Source organism: Pseudophryne corroboree, chromosome 1 (genome assembly GCF_028390025.1).
Source record: "Pseudophryne corroboree isolate aPseCor3 chromosome 1, aPseCor3.hap2, whole genome shotgun sequence".
Taxonomy (NCBI): domain Eukaryota; kingdom Metazoa; phylum Chordata; class Amphibia; order Anura; family Myobatrachidae; genus Pseudophryne; species Pseudophryne corroboree.
In genome coordinates this window covers 486,693,250-486,713,038 of record NC_086444.1, presented here as the reverse complement: position 1 = coordinate 486,713,038, position 19,789 = coordinate 486,693,250, and the positions used below count along the sequence as shown (strand labels likewise).

General features: G+C 44.7%; 1 protein-coding gene across 2 annotated transcripts in view; it reads right to left on the bottom strand.

The window, feature by feature from the left end:
* The window catches only part of LOC134895092 (uncharacterized), a 253,869-nt gene that overhangs the window by 93,552 nt on the left and 140,528 nt on the right, over positions 1–19,789 (bottom strand). For both annotated transcript variants that reach the window (XM_063913810.1, XM_063913811.1), the window contains one exon: positions 760–929. In XM_063913810.1, coding sequence (XP_063769880.1) covers positions 760–929 — 170 coding nt within the window. The remainder of the gene's footprint in view (positions 1–759; positions 930–19,789) is intronic.

The window sequence follows — 19,789 nt, the reverse complement described above, 5'->3', positions numbered from 1 at the left end:
GTGCTGGTACCCCTGACACCCACTGTCTCTCCCTGTCACCCACTGCTCCCCCTGTCACCATCTTCCTTGCATTCCGCTGTCACCATCTGCCTCCCCTTGCCTTCCATTGCCACCCTCTGCCACCCCCTCCATTCAGTTATCGCCATCTGACTCCCCCTGCCTTACACTCTCACCCTCTGCCTCTCCTTGCTTGCTGTGAGGCACATTGTGAAACTTAGGTTGGGGTGGAGAAGGGGGGCCCAAAGTATACTTTTGCACCTGCACACACCACTCACAAGTTCCGCCACTGCTACAATCATGTGACCTTATTCTCTCTCAAATTGCACTACAGATCTCTCTATTATGTGCTGTGCCTGGCGGATTCCAAGCGATGCATGTGCGTTATAAGTGGTGCAGAGGTATCTAAAAAACAGGAATGTAAGTGGGAGCTATGAGAAAACACACAGCCTATGCTTTAACCCAGTCTCTAAAACATTCTTATACCAATTGTTAAATCAATCAATTGAAACGTTTAGCTGTGATTGACAAACATACGCTTAATTTCTATATTTTGGTAGGAATAATATACTACATATATATATATATATATATATATATATATATGTAGTATATTATCCCTACCAAAATATAGAAATTAAGCGTATATAATATTTCTGACAAAGAGAAATAGAGTTAAGAGTTTTTAAGAATAAACAAATACAGTAACAGTTCAAAATTAGATAAATCATAACTAAATGAGAAATATTTCTTATGTTTTACCATGAGCGAATTCTTGCAATGTTGAAAAAGATTTCCAAGACCTTCTTCTGTAATGCTTTGAGTATCATCATGACAGCGATATAACGATAATGACTCGGGATGATGAAGTCCTATATTGGCCAGGCAAGTGTCATTCAGAAAATGACGGTTTGTCATCTTAATCACCTTCCCTAAATAGAAAGTAGAAATTATAGTAGTCAGCATTATACTGTTTATTGAAGCATAATTATTATTTGTTTTATTACTCAATGAGGTATATTTACTAAGGTGTGCGTTTCATAGAAGTGGAGATGTTGCCCATAGCAAACAATCAGATTCTACTTCTCATTTATCAAGCACCTTCTAGAAGATAATAGCTAGAATCTGATTGGTTGCTATAGGCAACATCTCCACTTCTATGAAACTCACACCTTAGTATATATAGCCCATTGTCTTAGTGAACATTATTAGGGATATCCTATTAGCAGCGATACTTTACTGCTGCTAATAGGATTGCCGGGGGCTATCCTTTAAGCCCCCGATGACGGCATCCTTTTCCTGCGATGCTGGCACTTAACGGGGATTATGCTTCGCATGTCTCAAACACACAAAGCATAATCCCCGATAAACAGCCGCCAAAGCTGTGAAAATACATGGGACCGGGAACTTATCCCCGATCCCATGGCCAGGATGTAATGGGAGCCGATAACGGCAAAATGTCCAATGTTTGCGGCTATTGCCACAAACATCGGGCATTCTGCAAAGTCGGCTGATGTATTAGTGCCCGCAAAGCGGCTTTTCCGGATGCTTTCAGCTCTACATTAGAGAGCCCGATAAAAAGTCGGATCCAGATGTTTTGCCCATGTTAAGTATACAACTTGGCCAATGTAATGGAGTCCAATATTGCAAATTGGACACAAAACAGCTCTAAAGCTCTCATAGAATTTAGAGGTGTCTTTAGTGGGTTATGAAAATGTTGGAATTCAATTATAAAAACACTTTTCAAGCACATTTGCAATAAATAAACAGCTCTGGTATGAAATACTGTCGGTCGGGATCCCGGTGGTCAGGAGGCAGATGCCAGAATCCCGACAGCCGGAATTCCAATGGCGGGCACAGAGAGTCCCCTTGCAGGCTCGCTGCGCTCGCCACACTATTATATTCCCCTTGGGTGGTGGTGTGGACCACCACCTGAGTGGGAATACGAGGCTTTGGTTGGTATTCCGGCCGCCGGAATTTCCCTAGCTGTCGGGATTCCGGCGCCGGTATCCTGAATACCAGGATCCTGACAGCTGTCAAATTAATTGCATCCCAAATAAACACATTTCAATATATTTTGACATAGAAAATAAAACTTTGATCAGTAAAAATAGTCCATGTAGTGTACATGTCATTTTTGCACATTTTGCCCAGGAAAATGTGTCTGATACATAAATGCAGTGCCAGATTAAGGTCCTGATGGGCCTGGAGCTGAAATTTATAGAGGGCCTATTGTGCACCGCCGCAGGGGTGTGACCAGCATGGTGGGGGTGTGAGTACTGATATGGGTGTGTGGTCTGTGGCTAGCACCATGGAGGGCATAGCTACCCACCTTTCTTCACCCACCTCAATATCACTCCCCACTTTGTTTATATGAAGCATACATCACCTGTTCTGTTATTAACCACTGAATAAAAAAAAAACACAAAACCCCCCCCACAAACTATGGTTTGTTAAATAAATCAGGCAGAAGTAAAAACAGACACAGCAACGTTTCAGGGACCTAGTCCATTTTATCAAGACATGTCTCTCTCACCATGGCAAATACCTGACCGGTCCCCGAAGACGCAGACTGGTGGGAAGGGGCTCACTGTATGGCCCATTTTCAAGGACTCCACCACACCACCCCATTCTCCAAAATTTGGGCCTTGAGGTCCTTACAAGGGCAGCAATGCCATTTGGACTTTGTTGGATATGGCATAGTTGCAAAGGGGCCCCATAACAGTTTAAGCTTTAGGGCCCCAAAAATGTAGGTCCCCCATTGGTTATGTTCTCAGATGCAGAAATGTTTATATACCATGTCCTACAGTGTCTTATTCTGTAAGTCACTGTTTACCAATTTTGTTTTCCTTTTTTGCTCTCTATGGGGGTAATTCCAAGTTGATCGCAGCATGAAATTTTTTAGCAGTTGGGCAAAACCATGTGCACTGCAGGGGGGGCAGATATAACATGTGCAGAGAGAGAGAGATTTGGGTGTGGTGAGTTCAATCTGCAATCTAAATTCCAGTGTAAAAATAAAGCAGCTAGTTACCCTGCACAGAAACAAAATAACCCACCCAAATCTAACTCTCTCTGCAAATGTTATATCTGCCCCCCCCCCCCCCTGCAGTGCACATGGTTTTGCCCAACTGCTAAAAAATTTCCTGCTGTGAACAACTTGGAATTACCCCCTATGTACTTTGTTAGGCGCTGCAGAACCCTTGTGCTGCCGTATAAATACACAATAAAAGTAATAAAATTATATATATATATATATATATATATATACATACATACAGTGGTCGAAGTGTACATTTTGAAGTAGGGGTATGCAAAAGTCAAGGACGCAGTTATGCGCGCGCCAAAGGCGCGCATGCTCCAGAAAAGGGTCGTGGTCACCCAAAAGGGGGCGTGTCCAGTGTAGTAGAACCCCTTATAGTACTATCTAGTACTGGTGCCCCTTTCACATTATAGCACACGGTATGAGCCGAAATTCACATTACAGCACACGGTACGAGCCGAAATTCACATTATAGCACACTGAATGAGCCGAAATTCACATTGTAGCACCCTGTATGAGCCGAAATTCACATTGTAGCACACTGAATGAGCTGAAATTTACATTATAGCACACTGAATGAGCCGACATTCACATTATAGCACACTGAATGAGCCGACATTCACATTGTAGCACACTGAATGAGCCGAAATTCACATTGTAGCACACTGAATGAGCCGACATTCACATTGTAGCACACTGAATGAGCCGACATTCACATTGTAGCACACTGAATGAGCCGAAACTCACATTGTAGCACACTGAATGAGCCGAAACTCATAATGTAGCACACTGAATGAGCCGAAATTCACATTGTAGCACACTGAATGAGCCGAAATTGTGACAGAAGGGACAGCCAGAGTGACGACAGGGAGAGAGCGTGACGACAGTGACAGCAGGGAGAGAGAGAGTGACACCAGGGAGAGAGAGTGACGACAGTGACAGCAGGGAGAGAGAGAGAGAGAGAGAGAGAGAGTGACGAGAGTGACAGCAGGGAGAGAGTGACGACAGTGACAGCAGGGAGAGAGAGAGTGACAGCAGGGACAGTAATGACAGGGAGAGAGGGTGACAGCAGGGGAACATTACCTGACTCATTTGTTGCGGGTGAGCGGCTGGTGGCGGTGAGCGGCTGGCGGCAATGAGTGGTGGGCGGCGGTGAGTGGTGGGCGGCGGTGAGCGGCTGTGAGCTAGTACTGCGCTCTACACAGCCGCCGGCCGCCAAGCAGGGATGGAGGCAACATGTGCAGCAGGATGGCCACTTCCCTCGCCTCCTGCTGCACTTTCATTTCCTCATTTCCGGGTCAGTGGAAGAAGTGGCGGTATACTATACCGCCGTATACCGCCCCACTTCGACCACTGTGTGTATATATATATATATATATATATATATATATATATATAGTATTTGAGTCTACGGTAACCCAACTTGAAAAACAGTAGTAAACCAGCACACCACCTTTTTAAGCAATGAAAAACATTCTTTAATACTTAAAAAGCTTCAGACTTTCATATACAAAAATGCAGCATATATACTCATCCGAACTTCATGGATGTAGTCAGCTAATAGACACATGGCCATCCCTACGGCCCGTTTCGGCTATTGCACCTTCCTCATGGGGTCAGCCTGACTGTTTAAATAATAAGAATTTACTTACCGATAATTCTATTTCTCGGAGTCCGTAGTGGATGCTGGGGTTCCTGAAAGGACCATGGGGAATAGCGGCTCCGCAGGAGACAGGGCACAAAAAAGTAAAGCTTTACTAGGTCAGGTGGTGTGCACTGGCTCCTCCCCCTATGACCCTCCTCCAGACTCCAGTTAGGTACTGTGCCCGGACGAGCATACACAATAAGGGAGGCATTTTGAATCCCGGGTAAGACTCATACCAGCCACACCAATCACACCGTACAACTTGTGATCTAAACCCAGTTAACAGTATGATAACAGAAAGGGCCTCTTAAAGATGGCTCCTTAACAATAACCCGAATTAGTTAACAATAACTATGTACAAGTATTGCAGATAATCCGCACTTGGGATGGGCGCCCAGCATCCACTACGGACTCCGAGAAATAGAATTATCGGTAAGTAAATTCTTATTTTCTCTATCGTCCTAAGTGGATGCTGGGGTTCCTGAAAGGACCATGGGGATTATACCAAAGCTCCCAAACGGGCGGGAGAGTGCGGATGACTCTGCAGCACCGAATGAGAGAACTCCAGGTCCTCCTTTGCCAGGGTATCAAATTTGTAAAATTTTACAAACGTGTTCTCCCCCGACCACGTAGCTGCTCGGCAGAGTTGTAATGCCGAGACCCCTCGGGCAGCCGCCCAAGATGAGCCCACCTTCCTTGTGGAGTGGGCTTTTACAGTTTTAGGCTGTGGCAGGCCTGCCACAGAATGTGCAAGTTGAATTGTGTTACAAATCCAACGAGCAATCGACTGCTTAGAAGCAGGTGCGCCCAACTTGTTGGGTGCATACAATATAAACAGCGAGTCAGATTTTCTGACTCCAGCCGTCCTTGAAATGTATATTTTTAAGGCTCTGACAACGTCCAACAACTTGGAGTCCTCCAAGTCGCTAGTGGCCGCAGGCACCACAATAGGTTGGTTCAGATGAAATGCTGATACCACTTTAGGGAGAAAATGCGGACGAGTCCGCAGTTCTGCCCTATCCGAATGGAAGATTAGATAAGGACTTTTATAAGATAAAGCCGCCAATTCAGATACTCTCCTGGCAGAGGCCAGGGCTAGTAACATAGTCACTTTCAATGTGAGATATTTCAAATCCACCTTTTTCAATGGTTCAAACCAATGGGATTTGAGGAAATCTAAAACTACATTTAGATCCCACGGTGCCACCGGAGGCACCACAGGAGGCTGTATATGCAGTACTCCCTTGACAAAAGTCTGGACCTCAGGGACAGAGGCCAATTCTTTTTGGAAGAATATTGACAGGGCCGAAATTTGAACCTTAATGGATCCCAATTTGAGACCCATAGATAATCCTGATTGCAGGAAATGTAGGAAACGACCCAGTTGGAATTCCTCCGTCGGAACACTCCGATCCTCGCACCACGCTACATATTTTCGCCAAATGCGGTGATAATGTTTCACGGTGACTTCCTTCCGTGCCTTAATCAAGGTAGGAATGACTTCTTCTGGAATGCCTTTCCCTTTTAGGATCTGGCGTTCAACCGCCATGCCGTCAAACGCAGCCGCGGTAAGTCTTGAAAAAGACAGGGACCCTGCTGTAGCAGGTCCCTTCTCAGAGGTAGAGGCCACGGTTCGTCCGTGAGCATCTCTTGAAGTTCCGGATACCAAGTCCTTCTCGGCCAATCCGGAACCACTAGTATTGTTCTTACTCTTCTTTGCCGTATGATCTTCAATACCTTTGGTATGAGCGGCAGAGGAGGAAACACATACACTGACTGGTACACCCAAAGAGTTACCAGTGCGTCCACAGCTATTGCCTGTGGATCTCTTGACCTGGCGCAATATTTGTCCAGTTTCTTGTTGAGGCGAGACGCCATCATGTCTACAATTGGTCTTTCCCAACGGTCTATTAACATGTTGAAGACTTCTGGATGTAGACCCCACTCTCCCGGATGAAGATCGTGTCTGCTGAGGAAGTCTGCTTCCCAGTTGTCCACGCCCGGGATGAACACTGCTGACAGTGCTATCACGTGATTCTCCGCCCAGCGAAGAATCTTGGCAGCTTCTGCCATTGCACTCCTGCTTCTTGTGCCGCCCTGCCTGTTTACATGGGCGACCGCCGTGATGTTGTCCGACTGAATCAACACCGGCTTTCCTTTCAGGAGAAGTTCCGCCTGGCTTAGAGCATTGTAGATTGCTCTTAGTTCCAGAATGTTTATGTGAAGAGACTTTTCCAGACTCGTCCATACTCCCTGGAAGTTTCTTCCTTGTGTGACTTTCTTGCATGGAATCTGCCGAATGGAATTGCTTCGTAAGAAGCCACCATTTTTCCCAGGACTCTTGTGCATTGATGTACTGACACCTTTCCTGGTTTTAGGAGGTTCCTGACCAGATCGGATAACTCCTTGGCTTTTTCCTCTGGAAGGAAAACCTTTTTCTGAACCGTGTCCAGAATCATTCCTAGGAACAGCAGACGAGTTGTCGGGATTAAATGGGATTTTGGAATATTCAGAATCCACCCGTGTTGTCTTAGCACCTCTTGAGATAGTGCTAAAGCTGTCTCCAGCTGTTCTCTGGACCTTGCCCTTATTAGGAGATCGTCCAAGTATGGGATAACTAATACGCCTTTTCTTCGAAGAAGAATCATCATCTCGGCCATTACCTTGGTAAAGACCCGAGGCGCCGTGGACAATCCGAACGGCAGCGTCTGAAACTGATAGTGACAGTTTTGAACAATGAACCTGAGGTACCCCTGGTGTGCGGGGTAAATCGGAACGTGTAGATACGCATCCTTGATGTCCAAGGATACCATAAAGTCCCCTTCTTCCAGGTTCGCTATCACTGCTCTGAGTGACTCCATCTTGAACTTGAACTTTTTTATGTAGAGGTTCAAGGACTTCAGATTTAGAATAGGCCTTACCGAGCCATCCGGCTTCGGTACCACAAATAGAGTGGAATAATACCCCTTTCCTTGTTGTAATAGGGGTACTTTGACTATCACCTGCTGAGCGTACAGCTTGTGAATGGCTTCCAACACCCTCTCCCTTTCGGAAGAGACGGTTGGTAAAGCAGACTTCAGGAAACGATGAGGAGGATCCGTCTCTAATTCCAACCTGTACCCCTGAGATATTATCTGCAGGATCCAGGGGTCTACCTGCGAGTGAGCCCACTGCGCGCTGTAATTTTTGAGACGGCCGCCCACTGTCCCCGAGTCCGCTTGAGAGGCCCCAGCGTCATGCTGAGGTTTTTGCAGGAGCCGGGGAGGGCTTCTGTTCCTGGGAAGGAGCTGCCTGTTGGTGTCTCTTCCCTCTTCCTCTGCCTCGTGGCAGGTACGACAAACCCTTTGCTCTCTTATTTTTGTAGGAGCGAAAAGGCTGCGGTTGAAAGGTCGGTGCCTTTCTCTGTTGGGGAGTGACTTGAGGTAAAAAAGTGGATTTCCCGGCAGTAGCCGTGGCCACCAAGTCTGATAGACCAACTCCAAATAACTCCTCCCCTTTATACGGCAAAACCTCCATGTGACGTTTTGAATCCGCATCGCCTGTCCACTGTCGTGTCCATAAGGCTCTTCTGGCTGAAATGGACATAGCACTCACCCGAGATGCCAGTGTGCAAATATCCCTCTGTGCATCACGCATATAGATAAATGCATCCTTTATTTGTTCTAACGACAGTAAAACATTGTCCCTATCTAGGGTATCAATATTTTCAATCAGGGATTCTGACCAAACTACTCCAGCACTGCACATCCAGGCAGTTGCTATAGCTGGTCGTAGTATAACACCTGCATGTGTGTATATATTCTTTTGAATAACTTCCATCTTTCTATCTGATGGATCCTTAAGTGCGGCCGTCTCAGGAGAGGGTAACGCCACTTGTTTAGATAAGCGTGTGAGCGCCTTGTCCACCTTAGGGGGTGTTTCCCAGCGCGCCCTAACCTCTGGCGGGAAAGGGTATAATGCCAATAACTTTTTTGAAATTATCAACTTTTTATCAGGAGCAACCCACGCTTCATCACACACGTCATTTAATTCTTCTGATTCAGGAAAAACTGTTTGTAGTTTTTTCACACCATACATAATACCCTGTTTTACGGTATCTGTAGTATCAGCTAAATGTAACGTCTCCTTCATTGCCAAAATCATATAACGTGTGGCCCTACTGGAAAATACGTTTGAATTTCTACCGTCGTCACTGGAATCAGTGCCTGTGTCTGGGTCTGTGTCGACCGACTGAGGCAAAGGGCGTTTTACAGCCCCTGACGGTGTTTGAGGCGCCTGGACAGGCATTAATTGATTGTCCGGCCGCCTCATGTCCTCAACTGACTGTTTAAGGGAAGATAAACCATCACGTAATTCCACAAATAAAGGCATCCATTCTGGTGTCGACCCCCTGGGGGGTGACATCTGCATATTTGGCAATTGCTCCGCCTCCACACCAATATCGTCCTCATACATGTCGACACCCCGTACCGACACACACCGCAAACTCACAGGGAATGCTCTAATGAAGACAGGACCCACTAGCCCTTTTGGGGAGACAGAGGGAGAGTCTGCCAGCACACACCACAAAGCGCTATATATACAAGGGATATCCTTATATTAAGTGCTCCCTTATAGCTGCTTTAATATATAATATATATATATATAGCCATTAATGTGCCCCCCCTCTCTGTTTTACCCTGTTTCTGTAGTGCAGTGCAGGGGAGAGACCTGGGAGCCGTCCTGACCAGCGGAGCTGTGACAGAAAATGGCGCCGTGTGCTGAGGAGATAGGCCCCGCCCCTTTTTCGGCGGGTTCTTCTCCCGCTATTTTTCCAGTCAGGCAGGGGTTAAATATCTCCATATAGCCCCTATGGGCTATATGTGAGGTATTTTTAGCCTTGTATAAGGTTTATATTTGCCTCTCAGAGCGCCCCCCCCCAGCGCTCTGCACCCTCAGTGACTGCCCAGTGAAGTGTGCTGAGAGGAAAATGGCGCACAGCTGCAGTGCTGTGCGCTACCTTATGAAGACTGAGGAGTCTTCAGCCGCCGGTTTCCGGACCTCTTCACGCTTCAGCATCTGCAAGGGGGTCGGCGGCGCGGCTCCGGGACCGGACTCCACGGCTGGGCCTGTGTTCGATCCCTCTGGAGCTAATGGTGTCCAGTAGCCAAGCAGCAAATCCACTCTGCATGCAGGTGAGTTTACTACTTTCCCCCTAAGTCCCACGTTGCAGTGATCCTGTTGCCAGCAGGACTCACTGTAAAGAAAAAAACCTAAACTAAACTTTCTCTAAGCAGCTCTTTAGGAGAGCCACCTAGATTGCACCCTTCTCGTTCGGGCACAAAATCTAACTGGAGTCTGGAGGAGGGTCATAGGGGGAGGAGCCAGTGCACACCACCTGACCTAGTAAAGCTTTACTTTTTTGTGCCCTGTCTCCTGCGGAGCCGCTATTCCCCATGGTCCTTTCAGGAACCCCAGCATCCACTTAGGACGATAGAGAAAATAGGGCGTGACCGCTTGACCGAGGTCTGCTAGGTGGGATCAGTATATGTGGTCACATTCAGATTTGGTGGCCTCTTGTGACCAATACCTCCAGTTCACCTGGTGCTGGCTGTGGAAGGTATCAGTCCATTTGTATTATAGTCGCCTCAGCGGCTCTAAGTCAGGACTCTGTGGTTTTAAATAAAAGAAATAAGAGTGTGTTGTCCTGTGCTTCTCAGCTGGATAATTTTATGTTATGAGGGGGGGATACATTCATGATGCCGGCAATCAAAATCCTGGCACCGCAATCCTGAAACGCAGCCACAAGACTGATGCCGGAATCCAGACATCAGTTGAAATGCAGAAGCTGGAATCCTGACAGCCTTCACTTTGATTGTAAGTATGCCGGGGACAGTTAGGGTTTGTCTACGGATGGGGGAGGGGGGGGGAAGGGGGGGTTAGGGTTACACTGCGCCTGGGGGAGGCACCACCGAGGAGGATTAGGCTCGGGGAAGGGAGAATTAGGCTGTGGAGGGGGGGGGGGTTAGATGCCACCGGGGAGGGTTAGACTGCAGGGAAAGGAGGGTTAGGATTAGACACCACCAGGAAGGGTTAAACTGCGGGGTAGGGGGGATCAGGATAAGGCTGCTGAGCAGGGGGGGGGGGGGGGGGTGTTAGATTTAGGCACCACCAGTGATGGTTGGGGTTAGGCTGCAGAGGGGAGGTTTAGAGTTAGGCTGCGGGGATGGCGGGTTAGGGTTAGGTGACTCCGGGGAGGGTTAGACTGCAGGGAAAGGAGGGTTAGGATTAGACACCACCAGGGAGGGGTAAACTGCGGGGAAGGGGGGATCAGGATAAGGCTGCTGAGCAGGGGGGGGGGATTAGATTTAGGCACCACCAGTGGGGGTTGGGGTTAGGTTTCAGAGGGGAGGTTTAGAGTTAGGCTGCGGGGACGGCGGGTTAGGGGACTCCGGGGAGGGTTAGACTGCGGGGAAGGGAGGGTTAGGCTTAGGCGGCGGGGAGGGGGGTGGTTAGGTGCCACTGAGTAGGGTTAAGCTGCGGGGAAGGGAGGGTTATCCTTGGGCTGCAGGGAGGGGGGTTAGAGTTAGGTGCCACCAGGAAGGTTAGGCTGCAGGGGGGAGGGTTAGGGATGAGGGTAAGTATACTTACCAAACCCCTTGTCAGGATTGTTACCATCGGGATGCCGCTGTCGGTCTTCTGACTGTTGGCATCTTGAATGCCGGTCAAGCGTATGACACCATGGCATGAGGGGTGCGTGTAGACAGATTTATGTGGAATGAATGTCCTGTAGCATCAGACACTAGTGGTCCTTACCTGGCCACTGAGTAAAATAATATGTTCAAAGATAGCGATTAGTGACTAAACTGGGTGCAAATTGCAATATCTACAATAAACGATGCCTTGATGTAATTTCTACATTAGTACAATTAATATCTGCAAACTTACAGGTTTAACATTTTTGTTAACATTTATCAAAATAGATTACTTCATTCATTATGTTTACTCAAATAAAAAACAACCCTTTTTAAAACTGTCCAGTTGTGATAGCAGATAACAGTACTGTATGTACAGCAACTGTGTGGGTGCACAGACAGACCTCCTACCTAGTCACTGGAATTCTCTCTTGACCAGTGTCACACATGTGTGCCTCAGTTCCTTTGAAGTGCTGCCCGATGGATTTCCTGTTTGCTGGGAGGCCTGCTGCAGATGAATCTCCATCTCCCTTCTCACCATTGGGGTTCCTGCCAGCCCAGTGGGACTCCCCTCCCTACAGGCTAGTAATTCGCGGGCATAAAGAATGGTGTAGGGGGCGTGGCCTAATGCCGCGAGTGGGCGGGGCTAAGAGCATGTTCAGAATCCGATTTTTTTTTACAATAATTGATCTGGTGGGGGGAAGGGTGGGCGTTGGGGGATGTAGTTCATGCCAGAGAGGGAAGGACCAAGGACGCTGCATGCTGCAGTAGCAGGGGGGGAAAAATCCTGTCTACAGCAGCAAAGTCATCTGCAGATGCAGTGGGCCTATTTTGGAGATGGGCCTGGAGCTGCAGCTCCATCAGCCCCATTGTTAATCCGGCCCTGCATAAATGTATGTATTAGGATGTACACACAGCTTATGCTGATTAAATTATATGCGGCATGGCTATTTTCAGTATGTAATTGCAACTGTATCAGCATACCTACTTATGCTACAGTGTTTAGCTGGAATACACTGTAGCATAACACTTCGTATGTAGATAAAGTTGCTATTACACACAGAACATAGGCATGCTGCATATCATTTTAAACAGCGGGAGCTGCTTATGCGTCCTATTCTTATTGTTTTGCTTCTAAAATAAAGTGCTGTGAATAGGATGCACAAACAGCTCCTCCTGTTTAAAATTATATGTAGCATGCCTATATTCTGTATGTAATAGCAACTGCATCTACATACAAAATGTTATGCTACAGTATTTTCCAGCCAAACACTAACATAATTAGATAAAGTCGAAATTACACACTGAATATAGACATGCCAGATATCCTTTAAATCAGCATAAACTGCTTGTGCGTCCTGGAGGACTGGGGATTATTTAGGGTGTGTGTTGCTTTAATCATGGGACTTTTGAGGGACAATGGGGGTGATTCCGAGTTGTTCGCTCGTTAGCTGCTTTTAGCAGCATTGCACACGCTAAGCCGCCGCCCTCTGGGAGTGTATCTTAGCTTAGCAGAAGTGCGAACGAAAGATTAGCAGAATTGCGAATAGAAATTTCTTAGCAGTTTCTGAGTAGCTCCAGACTTACTCAGCCATTGCGACCAGCTCTGTCCTTTTCGTTCCTGGTTTGACGTCACAAACACACCCAGCGTTTGCCCAAACCACTCCCCCGTTTCTCCAGCCACTCCTGCATTTTGCAACTCAAACGCCTGCGTTTTTCCGCACACTCCCATAAAACGGCCTGTTTCCGCTCAGAAACACCCACTTCCTGTCAATCACACTACGATCAGCACAGCGATGAAAAAGCTTTGTTATGCCGTGAGTAAAATACCTAACTTTTGTGTAAAATAACTAAGCGCATGCGCTCTGCAAATCTTGCGCATGCGCAGTAAGTGACTAATCGCAGTATAGCAAAAATCGGCAACGAGCGAACAACTCGGAATGACCCCCACTGGGTGACTTTCTCTGACACTGTGGTCCTCCTGTACTAAAAGACACAATTTCGGTTGGTTCAAAAATATCAGACGTTTTCTAGTCTAAATACTAAGACACCTTGGCCAGTATTTACTAAAAATCCGAGTTTGGCCGATTTGTGTTTTTTTTTTCTAAGTCCCAATCCGGGAATTCACTAAGCACCAATCTCGGCAGTGTTTGGACTATTCGTAATGGTTTGAATGACAACGTTCCGAAATACGAATGAATAGACCATCGGTCAAACGCGGCTGTTATTTCATACAATACGGGAATTCACTATTCATTCGTATTTGGGTGTTAGTCTCTGAGTGCTCAAATGCGGTCGTATTTTTTTGCGATTTGTTAAAAAAAGCGGCAAAAAAATAGACCTGCTTTTTTCAGGCGTGTTTACATGTGTTGCAAATAAAAAATCTCTCACACCTGAATTAGGATGCCTATAAAAGGATGTTAGGCCCATTTCAATACACCTATACTCAGAAATGGCAGCAGGACTGTGAGCCAGTGATCTTTTGTGTGCTGTGGGATTCCTCAGACTCAGACATCAGCCTGTAAGTACCCAGGGCCAAGAAACTGAACATGGTCAGCAGGTTGTACAGGTTCTGCGGAGGCTGCGCAGGCCTCGTTTTTTTTAGGGGGCGTTTAAACTTGAACGCATTGTCCGATGATAAGGTCATACAGATGTTCCGTCTAAATCGTAACAACATTTTCCGTCTGTATGACCTTGTCAAACTGGGCCTAGACCCTGAGACAGCACGCTCTCGCTCTGTCTCAGGCCTGCACAAACTCCTGGCTGTGTTGCACTTTCTGGCTACTGGCAGCTTTCAGGCTGTGTCTGGGGATGTCATAGGAATCTCACAGCCCTCATTTTCGAGAATCTTAACACAGGTGATGTATACCTAACTACCCACTCTGTTTTTGCTTGGTTTTAATTACTCGGTGGCCAGTTCTGTGCTAAAATCTCATGTATAATTTTCTATCAAATATACACACAGGTGTTGTCTGTTTTGCAGCCCCACATCGATGCCTCAATCTGCTTCCCTACCCAGGAGTCTCAGTGGCATGCCGTCATGGTAGATTTCTGTGAGCTGGCTGGCATGCCCAATGTGCTTGGAGCCATAGATTGCACACATATTCAGCTGAGACCACCTAGGGGCAGGCAGCACATATATACAAATAGACATCTAGAGCACTCCACAAATGTGCAGGTGGTTTGTGATACAAATCTCAAAATAATGAGTGTTGTTGCTGGTTACCCTGTGGGCTGCCATGACTCCTTCATCCTCAGTCAGTCATCCCTCTTTGATATGTTTGAGGACAGACAAATGCCAGATGGATGGCTGCTGGGTATGTAATTTGATATGTGTAGGCCTGTGTATAGTTTGTCCAAATACAGGGGCAGATGTATTGACCTGTAGAAGGCATAAGCAAGTGAGAAACCAGTGATATGTGCAAGGTGATAAAGGCACCAGCCAATCAGCTCCAATATGTAAATGATTATTTAGGTACATATTGTCCGCTGTCTTTATTACCTTGCACATATCACTGGTTTATCACTTCCTTATGCCTACTACAGGTTAATACATCTGCCCCACAGTGTGTTAATTATGTGTTGCTGTATCTTAACATGAATCACGTTACTATATCTGTCTTTTAGGTGATGGAGGATATGGCTGTTTCTCTTGGTTTCTAACTCCATTGTCCCGACCTGATACCCCTGCTGAACACAATTACAATCATGCGCATAAGTCCACGCGGAATGTGATAGAAAGATGTTTTGTGTGCTGAAATCTAGGTTTCGGTGTCTGGATAAGTCTGGTGGCCTTTTGTTGTATAGTCCCTCGAAGGTGACTCAAATTGTGTTCTGCTGCTGCTTTCTTCATAACATGTGTTTGCAACAACATCTGCCACATGTTGAGGAGGAGGAGGAGGAGGATGAAGAAAGCAGCCAGCAAGCAGAGGAATTAGAGACATCTGGTGATACTTGGAGTACAGATGTAGGGAGGCAGGTTAGGCAAGAGCTCATCACTCGCTATTTCTAAGGTAAGTTTGGTTTGCTTATTTCATTTGTTGTGTAATCATAAATAGATGTTTGGCCATTTTTATTGCCAAAACCATTACTCAGAATGTGTCTGTCTCCTTGACACATACAAACATACCCTCGCTTTATGCAAAACAAATGTCGCATGTGTATTGTGTGTATTTTAAAACTCAAAACAACAGATTATGAGTGGCATGCATTAAGTCTGGATAAGTGATCGTAAACTTGCAGTGCTAATTTATTACAAGCACACATAATCCATTTAGTATTTTACTTTATCATTGTGTGTAACGTCCTAATGCACAGGTTCACAAACTCGGCCCTCAGGACCCCACACAGTGCATGTTTTTCACGTAACCCAGTAGAAGCACAGGTGTATGAATTACTCACAGACATATGTTAAAAGGTTCACAAGTGGAGCTAATTATGTCACTTGTGATTCTGTGAGTAGACCTGCAAAACATGCACTGTGTGGGGTCCTGAGGGATGAGTTTGAGAACCTGTGTTCCAAAAAAACACTCCTCAACATATAATATGTTAGCCTTGAGGAATACATGTGTCCCTATGTGTGATGCTCCATCATATTTAAGGGATACAAACTTACTGTCATCAAAAAATTTTTATTTCATAATGTTTGCTGCAGTAAACTTGCTGATTTGTAAGTAAATACAGTTTGCCACATATATACATTATTATACACATTCTTTGTTTTTTTGTTAAAAGTTCTTATTTGTTGGTTTCTGCATCATGTGTATTAACATTCTTACTAATTTTTAACACACACAAACATGTCCCAACAATAATGACATTCATTTTGTCAATGTTTTTTTTTAAATTCAATGCCAACATATTGAAAGCTTTTTACGCAACTCAATTGTGTTATTCTTGAAATGTTGTATAGAGAAGGTAAAATAGTTAACAATAACATTGTAATTTGGATTGTCTGCAGGATATACGAATGATTTGAATCTAGAAAGAGTAATGATTAGAAAAAAATCAAGTGGTCTGGTTACTTCCTGCTAACATGTATGTGGCTGCCTGGCAATGATTGTGTGTGCAGGAGAGGAGAATGATTGGAATCTAGAAAGAGTAATGATTAGAAAAAAATCAAGTGGTCTGGTTACTTCCTGCTAACATGTATGTGCGGCTCCATCAACATTTCCCTCCTCCAATACAAAAAAAGATGGTAAAGAATAAATGTGCGTACAAATTTTATGTTGTTGTTTGTACCACTTATAATTAATGATGTTGTATAAATTGTCAAGGAGCTAAGTGTTATATATATTTTGCCCAACATACACTTACTAACTATTTAGAGTTACTTATCAGAAATGTCTAATTTGTATTTTTTTCAAGTTTTTTGGGGTGGCTGCTTGTCCTGCCCTTTGCCTTTAGCACTGTCATGTTGTCGTGCTCTGGTGGAGCATCTTGGTGGTGATGAGACTGGCGTGATATTTGGAGTAGTCGTACCAGAACTGCTGCTTGTTTGCTGTTAGTGCATGGATCTGAGTGTTTCATTCAGGTTAGTGAGGGTGGCATTGAGTTCACGTGTAGCAGCATTTTGATTGTCTACAATTCGGAAAAAACTTTCATTAATCTTTTGATTGTTTTGAAAAAATGTTCATATAACTTTGCTGTTGTCTGTGCTGTTCTTCCATTAGTCTGTGCTGTTCTTCCATTATGCGCTGTAAGTTGCCCATGACCTGTGTAATGTCTGTACGCATGAGTTCCATGGTATTGCCAATTCTGGTTGTTTGTTCATTTTGTCTACTCATATTTCTTGATATTCTTCTGAGGTGACATGGTAGGCTTGCAAACATTTGTGTCTGCCTACGCAGGCAATCTTCATTAGTGGCCTGCTGTCTAGCCCAAATGGTCCAAAACCCCTGATCAGGGCCTTGTGTTACTGGTGTTGTTGGGCTGTGTTGTTGTGGTGGTGTGCTTTGCTGTGGTGGTGTACTCACAGGTGCTGGGGGGCTCATTCCTTGGCTTAATGGCTGCATTTCTAAGATGATTGTCTCCTCCATGTCACTGTGTTGCTGTTGTTGCAGACGGATGCTGTTACCAGGACTAGAAGCTGAAATGTTAAACAAATCTCCGTTAGCTATCCATATGTTTGAGAAATGTAAACAAATCACTACACATGGAACACATGTCATTCACTGTTGCTTTCAAATATTCTGCCTAGCAACATCATCACTCATAACTTAAATACATATATATGCCTGTTTGTGTCAAATGTGTCTGGTTACTTAATTGTGAAAGCAAACACTTTAGTTTTATTGTAGCTCAGACATACTCCTCCATAAAAACACATTGGAATCCATAATGTGTTACCTTATAGCTTTGATAAAACAAACATAGTAATGTTTTTATATGTATTTGGCAATGTTAGCTCAAACAAACATGTGAAATTTGGAAAAACAACCTTACTTTTTTCTAAAAATAAACATGATTTTTTTGTTGCAGCATCTTACACACAATGTGATACTGTATGGCTCAAGTGGACATACATATCTTTACTGGATGTGGACAAGGCCATTTTGCTTGGATTCCATTTCAGGTTTTACTTACTGCGGTAAGTATCTAAGTTTTTGATGTGTTTTGACTTAATGCGGTTAAGAAAAAGTTTGATTACGTTCTGAAATTGTTTACATTTATTTCAGTTTGATACTCACAATCAAGATGAGGGGAGTGTGGATGACGTCTTGGAGGTGTGTCCAAAATTTGGAGTGGGGGGACAGAATATACTGTCGATAATCTTCGTGGCGGGGTAGCCTGCTGTGGTTGGCCCTGGACATCAGACCTTGCTTTCTTTTCGGACACAGGTTTTTTGTGGTGATGTCTTACAGAAGTCCCACTTCTGCTGCTCCATACTTCTTTTGATGGACCTATTAATGAAAGTGCAATTTTGTTATGGCCATTCCTTTACAAACATACCCTATACTACAATGGACACTTTACCTGCTTCCGCAGCGTCATCATCATCAGATGTGATAGGAGTTACTGGACGACGAGTAGTACTGCTTTTTTCAAACACTGTATAAAAGAAAAAAATGTATTCATGCTATTGTTGATACATCCACTTATTATGCTTATAAACATTTATTCTTAAGAAATGCTTGCTTTATTTTTAATAAAAACATAAGGACCAGAAACAAAAAATACAATAAATAAAACAATAAACTTTGTCCAATAGACATATGCACTATGGAAAAATCAACACAGGAAAACATGTACAGGACACTGACATAGGCCACAAGTAAAAAAACAAACATTAACAACCAAAAACACACACATCTTCATTTTGTATTGAAAGGAAAAATATTACAGATGCAATATATAAATTGCTCTGTGATGTGGCACTCCAAACACACATTACCTCTATATGAGCCAAACCAAAATGTAAAAATATTTTAAAAATTACACTGCAGTGTGGTGTCACGGTACAAATACAAGCTAAAAGTTATCAAAGAAATAGTGGTATTTTGTAAAAAAATATTACATTATGTAATAATGACATTACACATGTAAGTGGTTTCCAAACCACTTTCCACTACTCCAGCCTCTAACATGACAACCACTGTTTTTGAAACATTGCACATGGATAACATAAATATAAAACATAGTCACAATTATAAAAAAAAAAAGGTCCAAAAGGAAAACATTATTGCAGGACAATTCAGTGACACACCAAGTCCAAACTACACATGCACAATATCTTAGATAAAAACACATGACATACAATAAAGTAAGATGTTACATTGGCTTTTGTATTAAACATTAACCAAAACAATGTATTTGCTGACACACACTTGAAGATGGGAGTAATATGCAACGTGACATGACACACATTTTAGAAGAAAAAAAATAAAGTCATAGAATGTTAATGCAAATACACATGCTCACCAGTCTTCCTGGGCCTATCTGAATCCCGGACATGGGTTGCAGAGACAACTTCAGGAGGTATGACTCTCCACATGGGCTCCTCATACTCCAGATATCTTGCAATAGAGGGCTGCCCACCACCGGTTTTTCGAGCCGACTTCGCCTCCTTGGCCATTTTGGACTTGACATGTCGCTTTATGTCATAGTACCGTTTGCGGCACGTGTCCTCCGTCCGCTTGACCACCCCCTCACTATTGACACCAGCAACAACTTTCGACCACAACACGTTGGCACCTTGGCGGACTCAGGCCCAAATAGCTGCCTCTGATACTTCATCAGCTCACGCACCAATGCCACATTTTCAGCAAAACTAAACTTTACATTCCACCCAGTCTTAGTAGTGGTGCGTGGCTGCAGAGCACTTTGACTGTCACTATCACTTGAGGCTGCTGCAGCAACCTCACCCACCTCCTCCACCTCACTAACCTCACTAACACTCACCTCCTCCACCTGACCGACCTCCTCCCCCTCACT